Here is an 18,295-nt window from a genome sequence, read left to right as displayed (position 1 = left end):
ACTTCAGGCCTTCTCTGAGTGCCAAGGCAATCACTAATGAGTCTGAGTACTTGGGATCAGAAATTTATCTGCAAGAGAAGTCAATAGATTCCCACGATGTTAGCTCCCCCCAAGCAGAGTCCCCTGAGAGCATGGATGTACCTTTAAATGTGCGGATAATTCCAAAGACAACTGAAGCAAAATTCTGACTGCCTCTAGATGAATCTGACCTGAATTGGGGTCAGGACCGAATGTGTATGCCCAAGGGATGTTTAGAGCAGAGAGTCCTCATTGGGACAAAAGCATCATCATTACCAAGCATTTACTGAATATCTACAATGTGTCCAATTCAAGTCTGGGCTCTGGGATTCAAAGGGGAACAAATATTTCTAGTCTGGAATGCCCCTCTTCACTGCCTCTTCCTCTCCCAAGTCTCTACATATCCAAATTCTAGATATTCTTCAGTACTCGGCTTAGATACCAGAGCCTACATAAAACCTCTGTGCTCCTCTTCAGGAAATAACCTCTTTTGCCTCTGAACACCCAGGGCCCTTTACCTCAGATAATTAGCCTCAACAGAGAGATGACTAAGTGCCAAGCACAGTGCCATGTTCTTTGCATGCATTATCCTATAAGGAGTGAGCTATTTTCCAAGTTACAGATTTGGAAATTGAGGATCAAACAGTTCAAGAAACTTGCCTAAGGCCACATAGTCAGTAAATGCCAGAAACACTTTTATCAGTGTTAAGAAAATGAAGCAATATTAGGGCTTTCAATTTGCAAAGACTTACATTCCAGGGTGGTATTCCCCACAAGTCTCATTACATAGAAGTCTAGTTTTCTCAGCTACAAAATGGAGTCCACAATACTAACCTATACTCCTCAAGATTTCTGAATGTCTGGGTGGTTTTGACAATCAAGAGGGCTGCAAGCAATGTGTAGCACATACTAAGGGGTCAGCCCTTATCTGCAAGGAGTCAGAAAGACTGAAATCCTAGCTCTGCCATTTGCCAACTACATAACCTTATCACTTCTCTGAACTTTACATACCCCTTATATAGAATGGGGATAATAATAGCTCCCTTACAAGATTGCTGTTACAATTAGAAATAATACAAAGTAAATGACTATCATATAACAGATGCTCAAAAGGTGACAGCTATTTTCCGTATCGAGTACAGGCCAAATCTCGACAGGTTCTCGGGGGTAAAGGTTTACACTGGCTAGTCCAGAGTTAACTAGAGAGAAGGCACCTGGTAAATATTTAACGAACTCAACAGAATTCTAAAGAAGCCCTCAAAATACCATCTCTACAGCCTCTTAAATGATGTAGTTGGTTGATTAAATAAGTACCAGATGTCAACGTCATGGAACAGAGAGGCTAATCTCTTTCCGTCTAAGCTCTTCACTCTATTCAGGACACAAGGTTCTGAAGCTTCAGAGTTAAAAGCTAAAGAAAGGAGAGGTGTCTATGTTACTGTCTGTCTATGCTACTACAACTCAACATGGCATCTAAAGTGCTTCCTTTGTCCTTCTACACCACACTGAGTCGCTTAGCCTTAACCTCATCCATCTAAATCCAGGGCAAGAAAATTTTGAGCTAGAGGGCTACACACTATGCAAAGTATACCTCTAAATGATTTCCCTCAGCAGAATTCAGTAAGGACTCTGACACTCTTCTCTTCTCCTGACTCCTCCTTCCCAAACAAATGTTGGCTCTACAGGTACTAGCCAAATCAACTCACCTGCTACCTGAAGCCTCTTCTTTCTCATGGATGCTCTGATGATATCTGTGCCATGGATTTTGTCTCTGTGCCTTTTTGCCTTGGCTTCATAAAACCATTGGCCACTCATATTCTTCAGTTGTTGGTCATCCTTAATTTTTTCAGGCAAATGTCTACAAAAGGAAAAGAGCTTTACTTTGCTGAGAACTCACAGTAAATAAATGAGTTCACTGTGACACTGCATAAAGAAACTTCTAAATATACATCCAAAATGAAGCTCTGAATATCTTAGAAGATCCCACAAACCTCCCCGATGACTAACAAATGTATGTTCTCCTTTGACATAAAAGTCAGAGAAATCAAAGCCAACATTTATTTATAAATTCAAAGATGTGCACTAACCATCAGGGAAATGCAAATCAAAACTACACTTAGATATCAACTTATGCCCATTAGAATGGCTATAATAACCAAGACAAAAAATAACAAATGTTGGAGAGGTTGTGGAGAAAAAGGGACCCTCATACACTGCTGGTGGGAATGCAAACTGGTGCAGCCATTATGGAAAACAGTATGGAAATTTCTCAAAAAATTAAAAATAGAAATACCATATGATCCAGCTATCCCACTACTGGATATTTATCCAAAGAACATGACATCAACAATACAAAGAGGCTTAAGCACTCCTATGTTCATTGTAGCATTATTCACACTAGCCAAGATGTAGAAGCAACCCAAGTGCCCATCACCTGATGTTTGGATAAAAAAGATGTGGTATATATATACAATGGAATACTACTCAGCCATAAGAAAAGACAAAATCATCCCATTCACAACCACATGGATGGACCATAAGGGTATTATGTTAAGTGAAATAAGCAAGACAGAGAAAGACAAATGCCATATGATTTCACTTATTTGTGGAACATAAACAAATAAGGGGTGGACACAAGGGGTGAAGGGGCACATTTATACTGTGTCTGACAAATAATGCACAACTGGAATTTTACAATGTTACAAACTATTATGACCACAATAAAAAATAAATTTTAAAAATTAAAAAAAAATTTGAAGATGTAATCTATGATCCTTAGATGATTCCTATAATTTCTCAAGGGCAAATTCACTTTTTTTTCCCAATGGTGAGGTACCTTTTTTTTTTGATGAGGAAGATTGGTTCTGAGCTAACATCTGTTGCCAATTTTCCTCTTTTTTTTTCTCCCCATAGCCCCAGTACATAGTTGTATATCCTAGCTGTAAGTCCTTCTAGTTCTTCTATGTGGGATGCCACCAGAGCATGGCTTGATGAGCAGTGTGTAGGTCCATGCCCAGGATCTGAACTGGGAAACCCAGGACCACTGAAGCAGAGCATGCAAACTTAACCACTATACTACTGGGCCAGCCCCCAGATTCACTTTTTGGTCACAGTCTTCTGTGTCTACTGTTCAAATGCAAAGGCCCCAGTGAAAGATGACATATTAAGCTTCCCCAAGCTTTGTTTCCTTATCTGCAAAGAGGGGTTAATAACAGCAACCCACCCCATGGGGTTATTATGAGGGTTAAATTAGCTAATGCATGTAAACCAGCCTCCAAACATGCCCGGTAGCTACTAAAAACTCACTGAATAACTGGTGGGGTGAGTGTCAGCTCACCAGTCCTTTCCATTCAGTGAAATCAGTTTATCAGAGACTTTTCTGGAAGTCTGTAGGGGAGGGTACATGATATCCCTGGCTCTTAATGTTAGGGAAATGAAAACTGAAAAGGCAGGCTGGAATCAGGGCAGATCAAATTTATGGGTGGAGGGAGTAAAAGCAAAGGCAGAGGCAAATTCCATTTGTGCAGATACTGCTTTTAAGGGTTGCACAATCATTCATGCTCCAGTGAAACCGCTAAAATCTAAAGAACAAACCAAGTACTGTCCTCCTAAAACCTTCCCAATTCACACTGGCTGGAAAGACATTCTTCTACTTCACAAGTTTTTTAACCTCTGCATCCTCTATCCATCTCAATAAAATGAGAATCACAAAATCTATCTTTTCTTATTCATAGAGATGTACTTAGAATAAAACGGAACAAAAGCCTTAAAGAGACTTTAAACTCTTGGAAGATAATGTGCTACGCAAATCCAAGAGGGTTTTATGATTGTCACTCAAGCTAATATGCACACTTCCTAAAGTAGCAAATGTAAGCGTTTTAGCCAGAGAACGTGGGTGGTAGCCACACCGATGGCTGTGTGTGAGTTACACGCAGGCATACCTGGGAGTGGGGCGAACAAGAGGGCAGATACCAGGGTTCTAGCAGTTCCTCTCTCCCACCTGTGCCTGGAGAGTGTCCTTCCACCTAGAGTCCTGCTCTCTGCTGCAACTTCCTCCCCTCTCTCAGTTACCTGGGAAGAAGTGACCCTATCCCAAACATGTCCAACCACAACCCTCGGACACACATTGTCACGACAGCCCATCACCCAATCCTGACAGGGACAGTGTCATCACTTCATGGTTCTGAATCACCAGAGAGATCATGGTTCTTAATAAACATTTCTAACAGTTTCCCATTGCCTAGGTTTTCTCTTTCTGTTTAGAGAGTGAACCCCTAGGGGCAGGGCCTGTACTCATACATCTTGGCTTGGAGTCTGGGAAACAGTAGGTATTTATTCAGTGCTTGTGGAGAGAAGGAATATCATGTAAGGTCCCTGACCATCTGGCTTCAGGCCACATTTTCAGATTCATGTTCCAGCACTTACTCCCCTGCTTCCACTTGCCAGCACACAATATTTCTCACTGCTCTCCAAACTGCCTTCTCATGACCTCTGTACACGTTAGAGGCAGGCAGGTGTGGCAGAAAGACTATGGGCCTTGGAATCTCCCAAAATTAGGCCCAAATCCCAGTTCTCATCCTTCCTAGATATAACCTGGGGCAGGTTACTGAACCCCTCTAAGCTTTGGTCTCCTTGTTTGTAAAGATAGGGGAAAACAAGATCTAGTCTGCAGGACTTCCGGGATGATTAAATGAGGTACTTACCCGAAAGTACCTAGCAGTGCCTGGATCTTGCTAAGAGGTCAATAAATGTGAAATGTCTAGGAATGTCTTTCCCTCACTTCTCTATCCAGCACATTTCTCCTTATCCTTCAGATCCAGTTCACGCAACTCCTCGCCGGGAAAGCCTTCCTTAATGCCCAAGGACACAGTTCAGCTTGCCCTTCTCTCTGCTCCCACAGCACCTCCACAAGAGCACTTACCACACCAAGTTCCAATGATTCTATTTGCACATCTGTCTCACCCACTAATCTGTGAACTCTGCAAATTCCTTGAAGGTGAGGACTATATATTAATCACCTTTATAATGCCAGCACCTAGCACAGAGCCTGGCACAGACCTGATAGCCAGAAACTGTTTGTTGAGTGAATAAATCAATGAATAAATAAATGCTCAGCAGCCACCCCAGTCTGAGTCAGGCAAGAGATATAAGAGATCTTGTCACTACTGGGTCAAGGAACCATCCATCGCAATGGCTGTGCCTTCTCCTGATGAGGCAGAACATCTCAACTCTTGGCAGAATAGGAAAAAACATGATGAATATGGCATCAGTCATCAACTTGTTGAAAGAGATCACAAACCCTCATAGCATAACAGCTCTCAACTTTTCTTCATGAGATTATTTACTTATTTTTGTTGTTCAACTGGAAGGCGCTTTGTAGGTGTGCAACACCTGACCTGCTCCTGCCTAAATGACTGCAAGACTCTGATCATGCTAAGCTCTCGGTGCACATGAGCACATGCTGTGTGAGTCAGGCTCACTGAAACTCACGGCCCCTGGAAAGGGCTAGCCATTACAGTAAGGAACTGAGGTTGAGTTTCTAGCTCATTTCTTTTAAAGTGGCAAAAGAATAGGAAATTCTTTCAAATTCAGTAAGTTCTATTTATGTATTTCCTAACATGATAATCACTGCTCGGTTTAGTCAATTTTTTCTTCTATCTTAGTCGTTTGGAATATTTGATAGACAAATCCATATGTGTGACATCAAAGCCAAGTTTTATAAAGATGTAGATCATATAAAAATACCACCATCTAGGTGGTACTGTTAAAAATCTTCTCCTTCAGGGGCTGGCCCCATGGCTGAGTGGTTAAGTTTGTGTGCTCTGCTTTGGCGGCCCAGGGTTTCGCTGGTTCGAATCGTGGGCATGGACATGGCACCGCTCATCGGGCCATGCTGAGGCGGTGTCCCACATGCCACAACTGGAAGGACCCACAACTAGAATATAAAACTATGTATGACGGGGCTTTGGGGAGAAGAAAAAAAACAAAAAAAGATTGGCAACAGATGTTAGCTCAGGTGCCAATCTTTAAAATAAAAGTCTTCACTTTCTACCAGCCCACACCGACCTCTTATTTTTCCTGAACTTTAATGTACTAAGCAAATTAGCATTTGTTCTTCTAATCATTGTACCACTTAGATGAAGTGGGAAAAGGTAAGTTTCTTGGGACTCACAGTTTCTAGCCCTTACCATCCTCTTGGCATATGCATGTTGTGCTTAGTAGGAAGCTGAGGATAGAGAAGAAGTTCAATAAACACCCATGGCTGGTGGGCAGAATTAAAGGCAGAAGAGTACTGAGCCCAGAGAAGACCCTGTCCTGCTGGCCCTCCAGGCAGAACATGCCAGTCGTACCCCCATTGCTTCAGCTAATACATACAAAGCATGCATTTTGCACTGGGCTACAAGCTTGGCACTTAACATGCATCATCTCATTTAATCCTTACAATTTCATCGAGATGTACAAAGAATTTAGTCAACTGCAAAAGATGGCCATCTTGCCTCCTCTGTATGTTAAAGGCCGTATTTGTTCATTTTTTCATTCACTAATTTATTAATCTCCTATCATATGCCAGGAAGATGCTTGGAATTGTGAATAAAAAGTTCAGTCTCTAGCCCTAACTGCCAATGTCAACTCCTGTGGTACAGAGTGTGAGCACATGAGGAGGAAAGCCAGAAGAACAGTGAGGATCTCCAGCCTGGCTTCAACACTCAGCCTATGCCCTTTTCCTCCTTGTACTTACAGAGCACACCCCAGCTTCTAGCTCTGCATCATGATGAGGCAAAAGCCTAACATTATAGGTGGGACTTGGTTGATAATATCTAGTCAACTGTGGATGATAAGAATCAGAAGCCTGGCCAGAGAGGCTGATTGGTCCATTCCTCAGCTTTTTTTTTTTTTTTTTTTTAACCCCTTGTATATTCTGGGCAAGATGGTTAGATATGTGATTTGAAAGTACTCTTAGATGTTTGTTTTGAATGTGAGAGGTGGAAGGGACCTTAGATAGTTTAATGGCCTCACTTGAGGCCCAGACAAGTTAAGAGGTTTGCCCAAGGTCACACAGAGCTGGGACAGGACACCAGACTGGCTCTTGGACAATGCTCTTTCCATTACCCCATCCTGCCTCAGAGAGCCAAACATGATTTTGGTTTCTAAGATGGCTATCACATTCACTCTTCGCATGAAAAAATTCAACCTTCGATAGAGAATCTGAAAACCAATACATGTGAAAATGAAATGAACTGCACATGTCCTTCACAGTGGGAAACGAGAGGAAACGTGTGTCCCTTGTGTCGTGGATGCACCATAGATTACCACACTCTGCTGAGAGGCAGCACAGTGTGTGGGAAGGACAGCCTTTGTAGTTTGACAAGCAAGGCTTCAATCTTGCAGGGCACTTTACCTCTTCTACCTTATTTCCTCATTGTTGAGTGGGTTCAGATACACTGTTATGCAGATGATAGGGGAAAAGGTATGTGAAGCTCTGTGTACAATGTAGTTCCTTGACAAATGCTGGTTCCTTTCCCCCTTGCTTTGACAGAAAACAGCACCAGAGGTCCTGGAAAGCAGTTCTTCAGTGACGACTGCTTTCATCTAAAGGAAACTGGGTCTTAAAGAAGCAGCTGAGAATCATAAGATGTGGTCGTGGTTGAGATGGTATCTACTGCAAGAACGCCCACCACTGTAGATGTGGTTGTGTGTGTATGGGGTGGGGGCGTGGTGCTAGTGGTGCACAGATGCACATGGGCAACGATTTCCTGCTGGCAGTGTGATGCAAAGCACAAGAAACACCACCTCTAGAGTGTGTCATTTTCAAACCATAAAAGATTGAAATCATATATGTGTATGTACAGCAGTGTTTCTTAAAAAAAAATGGAGGGGGAGAGGGGGCAGGGGGGGAGAGAGAAATAATAATCTATCCTGACGTCTGCTTCACTGCTGCTTTGGGAAATGTCTCCAGCCGGTAGTTAGGCAAGCAAGCTGGGTAGAGATGCATGATAATAACTGGGCCCAGCACTTGTGGCTACAGGTAGAGAGGCAGCACGAAAGACGGCTATGGTGGCAACAGTAACCGGGAACTATCTTCTAACTGTACCCCACACACACCACAGCGGGTATTCCCTTGGGTTCAAATCCATGGTCTACTATCAACAGGTTGAGTGATTTGGGAACTGGATACTTCCCCTACATGACATGCATTTTTCTCATCCATGAAATCAGGATAGGAGGTGACATATAGACTAAATCATCTCCAAAGTGTCTCAAATGAACTTGGATGTGAACAATTCAAAGCACTGGCTATATCAGGAATGGCAAACAGATTTCAATTTGAATGCCAAATCTCATCTACAGCCATACTGAAAAGGATTCTGAGGCAGTGTCTGGTCTTAGTGGGCAACAGTGCTATCATCTATTAAGTGATGTCCTCATGGCTACAGGAGGCTTATATTCCAAAGGCCATGATGAATTAGCATTTGAAAGGACAGTCTGAATTTTACTGGCAGGTTTACTTTTCTAATGATATTCTGTTTAGGCTAGTATTATAATTATATAATTTATGTTTCTAAAGCCACATAGCAACTAGAAGGAGGACTGGGCTTGTAAAATCATTTTGGAGAAACAAAGTTGAGATTTTAAATTTGCAATTGATAATCCAGCAAATGGAATAAAAGCCATTACATGGTAAATTCCTTGAGGGCTGGGATTATGTTTCAATCTCCCTAGGATTCCCTTCATATCATTGTCCCAAGCAGTTACCCACTCTTAATAGGTGCTCAATTAAATTTCACTGCATTAAATAATGAAGAGTTGTAGGAATAATTCCCTCCTAAGGAATGAGACTACTAACAAGAGATTTCTGTCCTCTTTTAGAGGCATAGGTGGTGTGGTGAATAAGGGAATTAAAACATATTCATTATCTGTTACGAGCTAGGAAGATTAAGAATTATCTTACTTAATCCTTATTCAGTCCTCTGGGTTTGGTACGATGATCACGGCCAGTCTCTGAGCTGAGGCTCAGAGAGGATAAGTAACTTGCCCAATGAACCACAGCTGATCAGTGGTGAGAATAGGATTCAAACTCATGTCACTTTTGACTCCAAGGTCCGTGCAGGGAAATTCTTTCCCTGTGACATCATAGAACCCTTACTGTTCTTATGAAAGAATAAGAACAATGAATAGGTTGGGGCAGAGGGAAAAGTACAGGATCAATAGTGTTTCTTATCATAGCTTTGGCACTGACTAGCTGTGTGACCCTGGCAAGACACTTCCTCTCTCTCTGGGCTTTACCTTCTTTATCTATAAAGGGACTGGTGTGGACCAAAAAATTTCCTTTCCAGAGCTGTCAGGCTATAACTCTAATGGAAGAGCCAAAGACAAACACCTGGGGGATGGTGAAGGCGCTGGAAAGCAAAAGTGCACAGAATAGCATTTTCAGAGACCAGAAACCCAATTCTAGTTCCACCAGTCCAAGAGCAGAACAACTTCAGAACCATCCCCACAAGTCCCTTTAGTCCAAAAGCAAAGAGGGGGTCAGCACTCCTCTTGTGTGGAGCAGGCCATGGTTGTACCTCTTGCAGTGTCCACAGGCTATAGGCCTCACAGCTCTCCGCCCGGCCTCCCTGCACACTGTCACTCCTCCCCAGCCCCTGTGTCCTGGACCTGCCCATGGCCAAGTAGATGTGAGGTACTTGGTGCTTAAGTAGAAAGTCCCCCAGAATGGTGGTAGCAGACAGGGCTGGACTCACACCAGGTTTTTCACCACCCCAAGCCTTCTTCCTATCAGTTTACACAAGAGAAAAACACGGGTAGTGGCAGCTGCTGGGGCACCCTCAGAAACAGCATATGGAAGGAGAGTCTGCAGACCCACCACTACAAAGGGACTCAGAGTATTCCTGCTGCAGCTGTAGACTGATGATGCCAGAGGCTACACACTCACACCCCTTACAAGGCCCAGTTCCAGGCAGAACTTTGCATTTTTGAGGATATTTTCATCAACTACTGCAGGTGTCCGAGAAATACCTCCACTCTATTCACACAGAAACACAGAACTCCTTGGAAGACTCAGCAGCCTGGACTCCTAAGGGCCAAGAAAATATAAAAGGGAGGGAGGATGAATCTCTCTTCATAACCTGGCTAGAGAGAGGAGGGAGAATTGCAGAACACAATAACACCTCGTTAGCGGCAGGAATCGAAGGTGCTCGCGGCAATCCCATATTCACAGTCCCCATTTACCGAGGTGGGAAGAGGAACCCAGTGCCCTCCCCGCTCCACTGCTTTCTCTCCATCTTGTCTACTGGGAGGATAAAGAAACTCCCACTATGCTTTAAGAATCAACCAATATTTTCTCTGTGCTGGCCCTCCACTTATTTCTAAAATGGGTATAATGATCCTTGCCTCGCCAAATCTCAGGGTTGTTGTTAGGAACATAAGAGGATAACATTCATGAAAGGGCCTTATAAACTGAATGGGTAAAGGATTAATGCTACCAAGAGGCTCTGAGCGTGGATTAGTGTAAATTCTTGCCTGTCCTGGGGAAACTGCTCAAGGTACCCCACTTGCCGAGAATGGGGAGCAGAGCCCTATCCAGGTGCCTGGAGCACTGAGAGTGACTTGTAGGGGGGAGTCTGACAAGTAAGGAACCCCATTCTCATGATCCCCACTACCAACAGGCACCTCCTGACACCATCACAGCTCAGTGTCCTACCTCACACCAAGACAGCCACCCCATTCTCCACGGCCAGGTCCCAGGATGGGCTGTCTGCCATTGTTTTCTCAGGGAGAGGAGCTGGAGTTAGTGAATGAGTACCTGAAGAACAGGATTTGGTTCTCACTTCTGACACCTATGCGTTGTATCAGCTTGAGCAAGTCACCTGACCTGTCTCAAGGTCAACTTCCTCACACATCAAGTGCGTGTAATTGTATCCCACCCAGCCCCACTAACTGCCCAAGAGTGTTGTGAGCTCAGAAGAATGCCCTTTGCAATTTGTTAATCACTGTCATTTGTTAATGATTTGTTAATTTGTTAAGCACTGTCTATAAATGAGTTAGTATTAGTAGCCACAAATGGATACTCTGGAGGGCTTTAAGTGAATTTCAGCATGTTCTTTTATAAAGCATCCATGTTCAGTTAGGGTCAAAATATGGGAAACGGTGCAAATAAATCCATTATTCATCAACCTTGTCCCAGGAAACAAGAACATGGCTTATGTTCCTTTTGGATAACTCCTGGGATGGGGATCATGCAATTAATACTACTACCTCACATTCTGGAAGCCTTTCACTGTCTTCAAAGCCCAAGATTACATAGGCAATAGATGGCAGGGCCTGGACTCAAGCCCAACTTTTCAGCCACCTGGTCTCATGCTCCTTCTACCCTAGTGAGTAGAAAGTGGTAGGAACGTTGATGTGGGACATCTGGGTTCCTCCCAACAAGGACAGTGTGTCAAAGCTGCCACTCCTTCTTGCGAGAGACAAATGAAAAACTGTCTCAGTCAGAGCCAATTTCAAGTGTTGTTAAAACCAACTCAAACATTTCTGAAAGTATGCAAAACTGTGAGCAACTTCTCAATTTATCTTCTTTAAAAAATTTCTAATTTAGTTCATGATTCAGTAAAAAATAGAGGATTCAGTAAAAAAAAAGTAGATACAAATATACACACATCCATATATATATAGATGTAGATATGCATTCATACATTTCATTTTTTTTAATTCAGTGTCTATAAATTAAAAGAGTTTACTTAGGTTTTTAATCAAGACTCTATTTCTGGCAGGAGTCCTATGGGATAAATTAAGAGGCACCAAAGAGGAAAAAGTTCCATCCAGGAAGTAAACCTAAAATTGGAACCCATAAGTTCAGGCTCTGAGTCAGAACTACCACTTATGGCCGAGAAAAAAAAAGTGTTTCATCTTCTTACAGACTGCCTCTGCTTCCCCCATGCGCAAGGACCTCCCCAGCTCCTTACCTGACTCTCTCTTCTTCAACCCTCTTCAGGGCAGCATCTCGCTGCAGAACCTTCATGATGGCCTCTTGCTCCTCCTCAGTCAGGAAGCTTAAGTCGATCATTTTGAAAAGGTTACACAAAAAAATAGCAACAAGTCTGGCTTAAAATTCTCAAAGCGAAACAACTATGACTGTAGCCTGATGGTTAAAAGATGCAAAAACAAAATGAAGTAATATCTTGTTCTGTTCTGCAGCAAAAGTCTTACGTTGGTGCAGCAAAAGTTTTAGGTGGCTGATTGCAAAATCCTAAGCACCCTTTCCTGTGAAGAAGTAGTGGTCTGTGGGATGATGTGGAGAGGAGACTTCCAGAAGCACGCTGCATTCCTTGCCAAACAGATCACTTGTTCCTACAGTGTCATTCCGACTCACACTCCTTCTCTGGACCAGTCTTAGACACAGTTTATTCTCCTTCCGTCCTTGCCATCAACTTGACGAGAGGCAGCAGTATCTGAGCATCACCTACCTGGGGAATCATGAGACAGTAAACACAGACGGTGAGAGCCAGTTTCTATAGCATTGCTCATTACTACAAGATTTAAAATGTACTGGGGGAAAAAATGACCATGTGAGATGGTCTCTGAAGTCAGGGAAACCAGTTCTGCCAGCTTCCTGAGCAAATGGCAAATGGGTCATGAAATATGCTTCAACTCAATTCCAGACTGCCAAGATGGAGAGCACAGAAAAACACCTGTCAATGTTTAACAATCCACTGAGGAAAGGGATGGTTGCTGGTTTGCTCTCTGCAAACTCATGGGATGCTAGGCTAAAAAGTCAAGCTAATGGTCAGTAAGACCAGGGAGATGTGATTTCAGTTGTCAAGTGATTTTGGGTAAGAAACTAGGAATAAAAATTCACAAATGCTCACTTCTCCATGAGTAGGAATGTTCCACTGGAGTATATCTGTGCTCTGTAATGACAAGAGAGCTAATATTAGGTAGAGGCAGGCTGCACAATAGTAGGAATTGTTATTCTTCACCCAGTCCCATCTCTAACCTTTGCTGGTCCTGGAGAAACTCACCAAGCTTGTCTCTCTTCATTTCTGAAGAGAAAAAGCACACACTAGTGTGTGTATATAAACTGGCGGAAAGGAAGTGGCAGAATTTCAAGACACCCCACCATCCAAAGGGAGCACTTTCAAGTTGGACCACGGGCAAGAATCCTATTTTCTTTGAGACATCTTAAATCCATGTGCAATGACAAGAGGTGACACCTGAAGAATGCCACAGCTAGATGGGACTTGAGAGATTATCTATTCCAGGAGCAGGGTCCTTTAACAAGAGCAGTGCTGCATATACAGTAGACACTAAAATCCAGGTTTTCAGTACCTTTTAAAGCAGCCCCACTTAGGAATAAAATAGAGTCAGTACACTAGTGAGTAATTTTTATGAATGAATTCTTCGTTTTAGCAAAACAGAACTCCTGGGAAGTTCTCCCTCCGCCACTTGCTAGCTATGAACCATGAGGCAAGTTACCTCCCGCTCTGAAGCTCAGTTTTCTCATTTGCAGTTACTTGACATTAGGACGTCCCTCCCAAGTAGTAAGGATTAAGTGGAATAATGAATATAAAGCAGCACATATCTTGCATCCTGTACCAAACATAGCTACTAAAAATATATTCTAACTTCCCTTCTGAGTTCACATTTTTGTCTGATCCATTAAGAGTGTACTTGGTCATATATTTTCCTTTCCTCTTTTGTATTATGTTTCTTTCTCATCTCTCTCAGAAAGTATGGACTCTGATGACCTTTATCTTCCTGCAGCTCTTTGCATATTACCCACAGTGACTACTCAAATAAATATTAATACAATACTTCATTCTTCTTCTTATTTTTTTTTTTGATGAGGAAGATTGGCTCTGAGCTAACATTTGTTGCCCATCTTTCTCCTTTTGCTTGAGGAAAACTGTCACTGAGCTAACATCTGTGCCAGTCTTCCTCTATTTTGTATGTGGGTTGCCGCCACAGCATGCCTTGATGAGCAGTGTGTAGGTCCATACCCGGGATCCAAACCAGCAAACCCTGGGCCACTGAAGCAGAGCACACAAACTTAACCACTATGCCACCAGGCTGGCCCCTTTTCTCTTTTTCTATTGTATGCACTTGCGTATGTTACTGCCTGCTTGCTCATCTTGAAAACTATTCATTCTTCAAGATGAAAGTTACCACCTCCAGGAAGCCTTCCCTAATTTCCACAGCCAGAGTTAAATGCTGTAGTAGATTTGCTTATTGTTCCTAACTCTTCACTCCCTCCCTGAAACAGAACTATACAGCCTTGCGCCACTAGAGGAGGCAGAGTGTTCATCCCCACCTTCCTGATGTTGGGCTTGGTCTATGACAACGAAATCAAGGTGTCAATGAAATTTACAAATGTGATGCAAGCACAGGCTGTATATGTGCCTGTGTGGTCTGGCTTGGCTTCTTGAATACTCCTGCCATGTGCCACAAGAAGAGCTTGCCCCATGCAGCCATTACTTCTTCAGTCTGGGTCCCAGAAAGAGAGATACAAGGCTAGACCAGAACCTGACGCACCCGAAGCAGGACCACCCCAGCTGACCTTAGAGATGGAAGGAAGAAATAAATATGTCTTGTTGGAAGCCACAGAAGTTTGGGGTTGTTACACAAGACTTTTGTAGCCAGAACTTGACTAACACAAAAATGTTCTCCTCCATATCTACACCACCTGCTATAATTATTTGTCTTCCTTCAGTCTCTTCTGACTGTGAGTCTCTGAATGTGGACAAATAAGTGAATGAGTAAATGATGAATGAACCTAATCCAAATATGTAACTTCACCAGGGGACGACTATCCCAATTCTTCCTCATACAGTAGCTTTCTTTCATGTGTAGTAACCGCCTTAGATCTCAAAGGCTGGCAAGGAAATGGATTCAGGCCACATTCTGGGAACCATGTCCCTGATGAGGCATTACACTGCCATATGGTTCAATGGGAGATTGTTTTTAAGTTCAATGAGCAGGGGACAGGAAGAGAACAAAAGAGAAAAACAACTTCAGCTGTCCAGCAGTGGAAACTGGCAGGGTTGCTAAAGGGGGAAATGCTGGTTTCCACACCTTCAAGTAGAACTACAAGCTAATCAGTGCTTCTGTGTAAGAGTTTCCAAGGGTTAAAAGTTTTTCCTAGAAGTAGGCTGCTAGTGAGCCAAAGAGCAATGTCCTCATTTTAAAGACAAAGCAGTTCATACTTGTGTTCCATCCAGCTGAATGAGAGTGTACTTGGTTACATATTCTCCTTTCCTCTTTTGCATTGTGTTTCTTTCTGATCTCCCCCATGAAGCATGGACTTAGGGACAGGTACTCTGACCACCTTTGTCTTATCTTCCTGTAGGCCTTTGCTTTCTGCCCACAGTGACCACTCAAATACATATTAAGACAATACTTCATTCTGGAATCCTTGACTCCTAATTGGGTAGCCAGGAGTCACTCTCCAATCAGATTGCAGGAGGGCCCTCAGATGGCAATCAAGACTCTTCATCACCAGGTGCTCCCCCAACCCCCAATATTCTGGATGTTATCTATCATGATAGCTAATTGAACATTTCATTCACTCATTCAACAAACATTTACTGAGAGCCTGTTACGTGTCTGGCACTGGTCTAAGCACTGGTGATGTGGCAATAAATAAGACAGAAAAAAAACTTCCTGTCTTTGTGGAGCTTACATGCTAGTTTGAGGAGACAATGATAAAACTAAATAATAATTTTTTAAAAATGAAATAAATTACGTAACTTTCTGGAAGTTGATAAGAGCCATAGAGGAAAACAAAGCAGGGAAGGGAAGGGAATAAGGCTGGGGCAGTTGGAGTTTTAAAGAGAGTGGTTAGGGTAGGTCTCATTAAGAAGATGACATTTGAATGAAAGCCTGACAGAGATGAGGAAACAAGCCACACAGATATTGGAGGGTCCTGAGGTGGAAGTGTGTCTGGCGTGTTCAAGAAACATCAAGGAGGCCAGTGTTGGAACACCAGAGTGTGCCAGGAGGAGGACGGGACGGAGCGGGTCAGAGGGAAATCGATCAGACGGTATTAAGCTTTGTAATGGTTGTAGGATTTAATCCGAGGTGGAGCAGCATCAAGGAAAGGCAGAAAAAAAGAGAAGGGAATAAATATTTGCTGGGCACCTCCTACACACCCAGCACTTCACATGTATTCTCTCAGAGGATGCTCACAAAGATCTGAGGCAGGTATTTTATTATCTGTGTTCTTCAATTGAGGAGCGTAAGGCTCAGGAAGGGGTCTGCCACCAAGCTTGTGTGTGGTGGGGCTGGCCTTTGCCAGTGGCTTTGTCAGATTAAGCCACCTCAATGCCAACACCTCATATAATTCTCCCCCTACACAGATTCCTCAAACTGGGGAAGCAGAACAAAACTCTTCTGTTTGGCTATGAACCCTCATTCTCTGCTTAAGCATAAAAGAATCACTGGCCCACAGCTGGCAGTCAGCATGGGGCAACCTCAGTGCAAAAACTGGGAGGGATGAATTTTGGCAACAGGGATTCCTGATGTCACAGAAGGAGCAGCTCCCTGGGGTGAGCAAAAAGTTCTCCTTAGTTCACCCCTCCCTCCCACCCATCCTCCACATGCTGCTGAGGGATTTTCCCAAAACTCAGCTCTGACTAAGCCATATTCCCAGGCTTAAAACCCTGCACCAACTTCCCCTTGCCCATTGGCTAATGCTCAGTCCTTAACGTGGCCTGCAGGACTGTTATGTGAACTAGTGCCTGCTTTCTTTTCCTTAGGCCTCAGCCACACTGAACTCTTTCAGTTCCTTTTGCCTTCAGGCCTTTGCATATGCTGTTCCTTCCTCCTGGAACATTCTTTCCTGAGCTAATATCTCTTGGGTCCTGGATGTCACTTATTGCACAGAAGCCTTCCCTAACCTCTCAAGGCCAGGTTAGGCATCCCTCCAGCGTGCTCCATTAGCACCTAACTTCCTCAGTCAGAACACTCATCATGCTGTCTTGAATCTGCGTCTACTCGCGTTTGTCCCCCACTAGTTTATGAGCAAGGCCTCTCAGAGCTTTGTATCCCCAGCACCTGCCAGTTACTTGCATCTACTAGGCACTCAAGTATTTAATACATGGCCAGAGGTGGGAGGGAATTGAGCTTCCACTTCTCTTTTAACATGAACCTGCCTCTAGGGCCCATAATTGAAAGATCAGATCCATATTATTCATTGAGTTTCAGCTCCAGGTCATTTGCATGACTTTGTGGTTTACATAAATCACACAACTTCTCCAAGTCTCAGTTTTCCCATCTGTATGACGGGTACATTCGTTCCTACCTTCCCTTCCTTATGGAGATTATTGTGAAGCTCTGGCCAGAATGTAGGACACGGTCAAGGACAAATAAGGAATGAACAGCAGTAGGAGCAACAGCACAAAAGGGAAATTTGAGGGCTCCATATGCAGACTGTGCTTAATCCAAATTTTCCATGTGTTAGCCACGCTACGCCACATCTATAAAGGCCAATACTCTTCTCCTTGTCAACTGTCCAAAAGTTAAGCTGGAGAGAGAAACCAAGGCCCCCAAACAGTTGGTGCTTACTTTTGATGGCAACAAAGAGAAGAGCTAGGCTGGTAGCCCTAATCTCAATCATTTTGCCTGACCAAACCCAGGTTAAAGCCTGACTAAAAACAGGGTTTGCTCCCCAATGCTCTCTGCTGCAAGGAGGAGCCCAAACAGCCCCTTTTCCTTCCCCAGACAGCTGTTGTTGTACAGAAGCCTGCAGACCCCAAGGGAGGGGAGGAAAACTTGCTCGAGTAAGTAGTGACTCTCACATGATGAGGTTTTCAGAAGAGAAGCAAATTGTTCTGACAGTCCCATGACATCAAGAATGAAGGTTTGAGAGAAAAATCTGGGAGGCAGAAGGAGAGCAGGAACAAATATGCTTGAGTTGGGGTGGGGTTGGGGAGAATGGTGCTGGACAAAAACAGGCCTGATCAAATAAGGGGCTCCCCCCGCCCCAGAGGTGACAAACCATCATGTATAAAACCAAATGCTTTAGAAACTTCCTAGTTCACAGAAGCAACAAAGAACAAATGGGATAACTCACAGATGGTTCAGGAGAAGCCTAGGGAGGAACAAGTGGAGTGGGAAAACCAGAGAACCTTGCTCACCTCCCTCCCAGTGGAAAGATCTCATTGCATACAAAACTGGCAGTCATCAAACCACAAGGCCACACTGCCAGGGCACCCAAGCCCAGAGCCACCAATTCCCCTGCTGGGCTGCTCCACATCTCAGGCTCAGTGTGCACTATGGTTGA

The 18,295-nt window shown here is 43.5% G+C and overlaps 1 protein-coding gene across 29 annotated transcripts in view; it reads right to left on the bottom strand.

The window, feature by feature from the left end:
* SYTL2 (synaptotagmin like 2) overlaps positions 1 to 18,295 on the bottom strand; it is a 107,739-nt gene that overhangs the window by 49,076 nt on the left and 40,368 nt on the right. For 13 of the 29 annotated variants that reach the window (XM_003365365.5, XM_003365364.5, XM_001490882.5 and 10 more), the window contains exons 2-3: positions 11,982 to 12,482; positions 1,725 to 1,876 (exon numbers count right to left, since the gene is read on the bottom strand). In XM_003365365.5, the coding sequence (XP_003365413.3) occupies positions 1,725 to 1,876; positions 11,982 to 12,082 (253 nt within the window). In that variant the 5' untranslated portion in view covers positions 12,083 to 12,482. Of the gene's footprint in view, positions 1 to 1,724; positions 1,877 to 8,968; positions 9,136 to 11,981; positions 12,483 to 12,884; positions 12,927 to 13,012; positions 13,054 to 18,295 lie in introns of those variants that run through there. The other 16 variants (XM_070274229.1, XM_070274241.1, XM_070274227.1 and 13 more) reach the window with 4 other exon arrangements.

This window comes from Equus caballus, chromosome 7, assembly GCF_041296265.1.
Source record: "Equus caballus isolate H_3958 breed thoroughbred chromosome 7, TB-T2T, whole genome shotgun sequence".
NCBI classification, from domain to species: Eukaryota; Metazoa; Chordata; class Mammalia; order Perissodactyla; family Equidae; genus Equus; species Equus caballus.
This window is presented reverse-complemented; position numbering and strand designations above follow the sequence as displayed.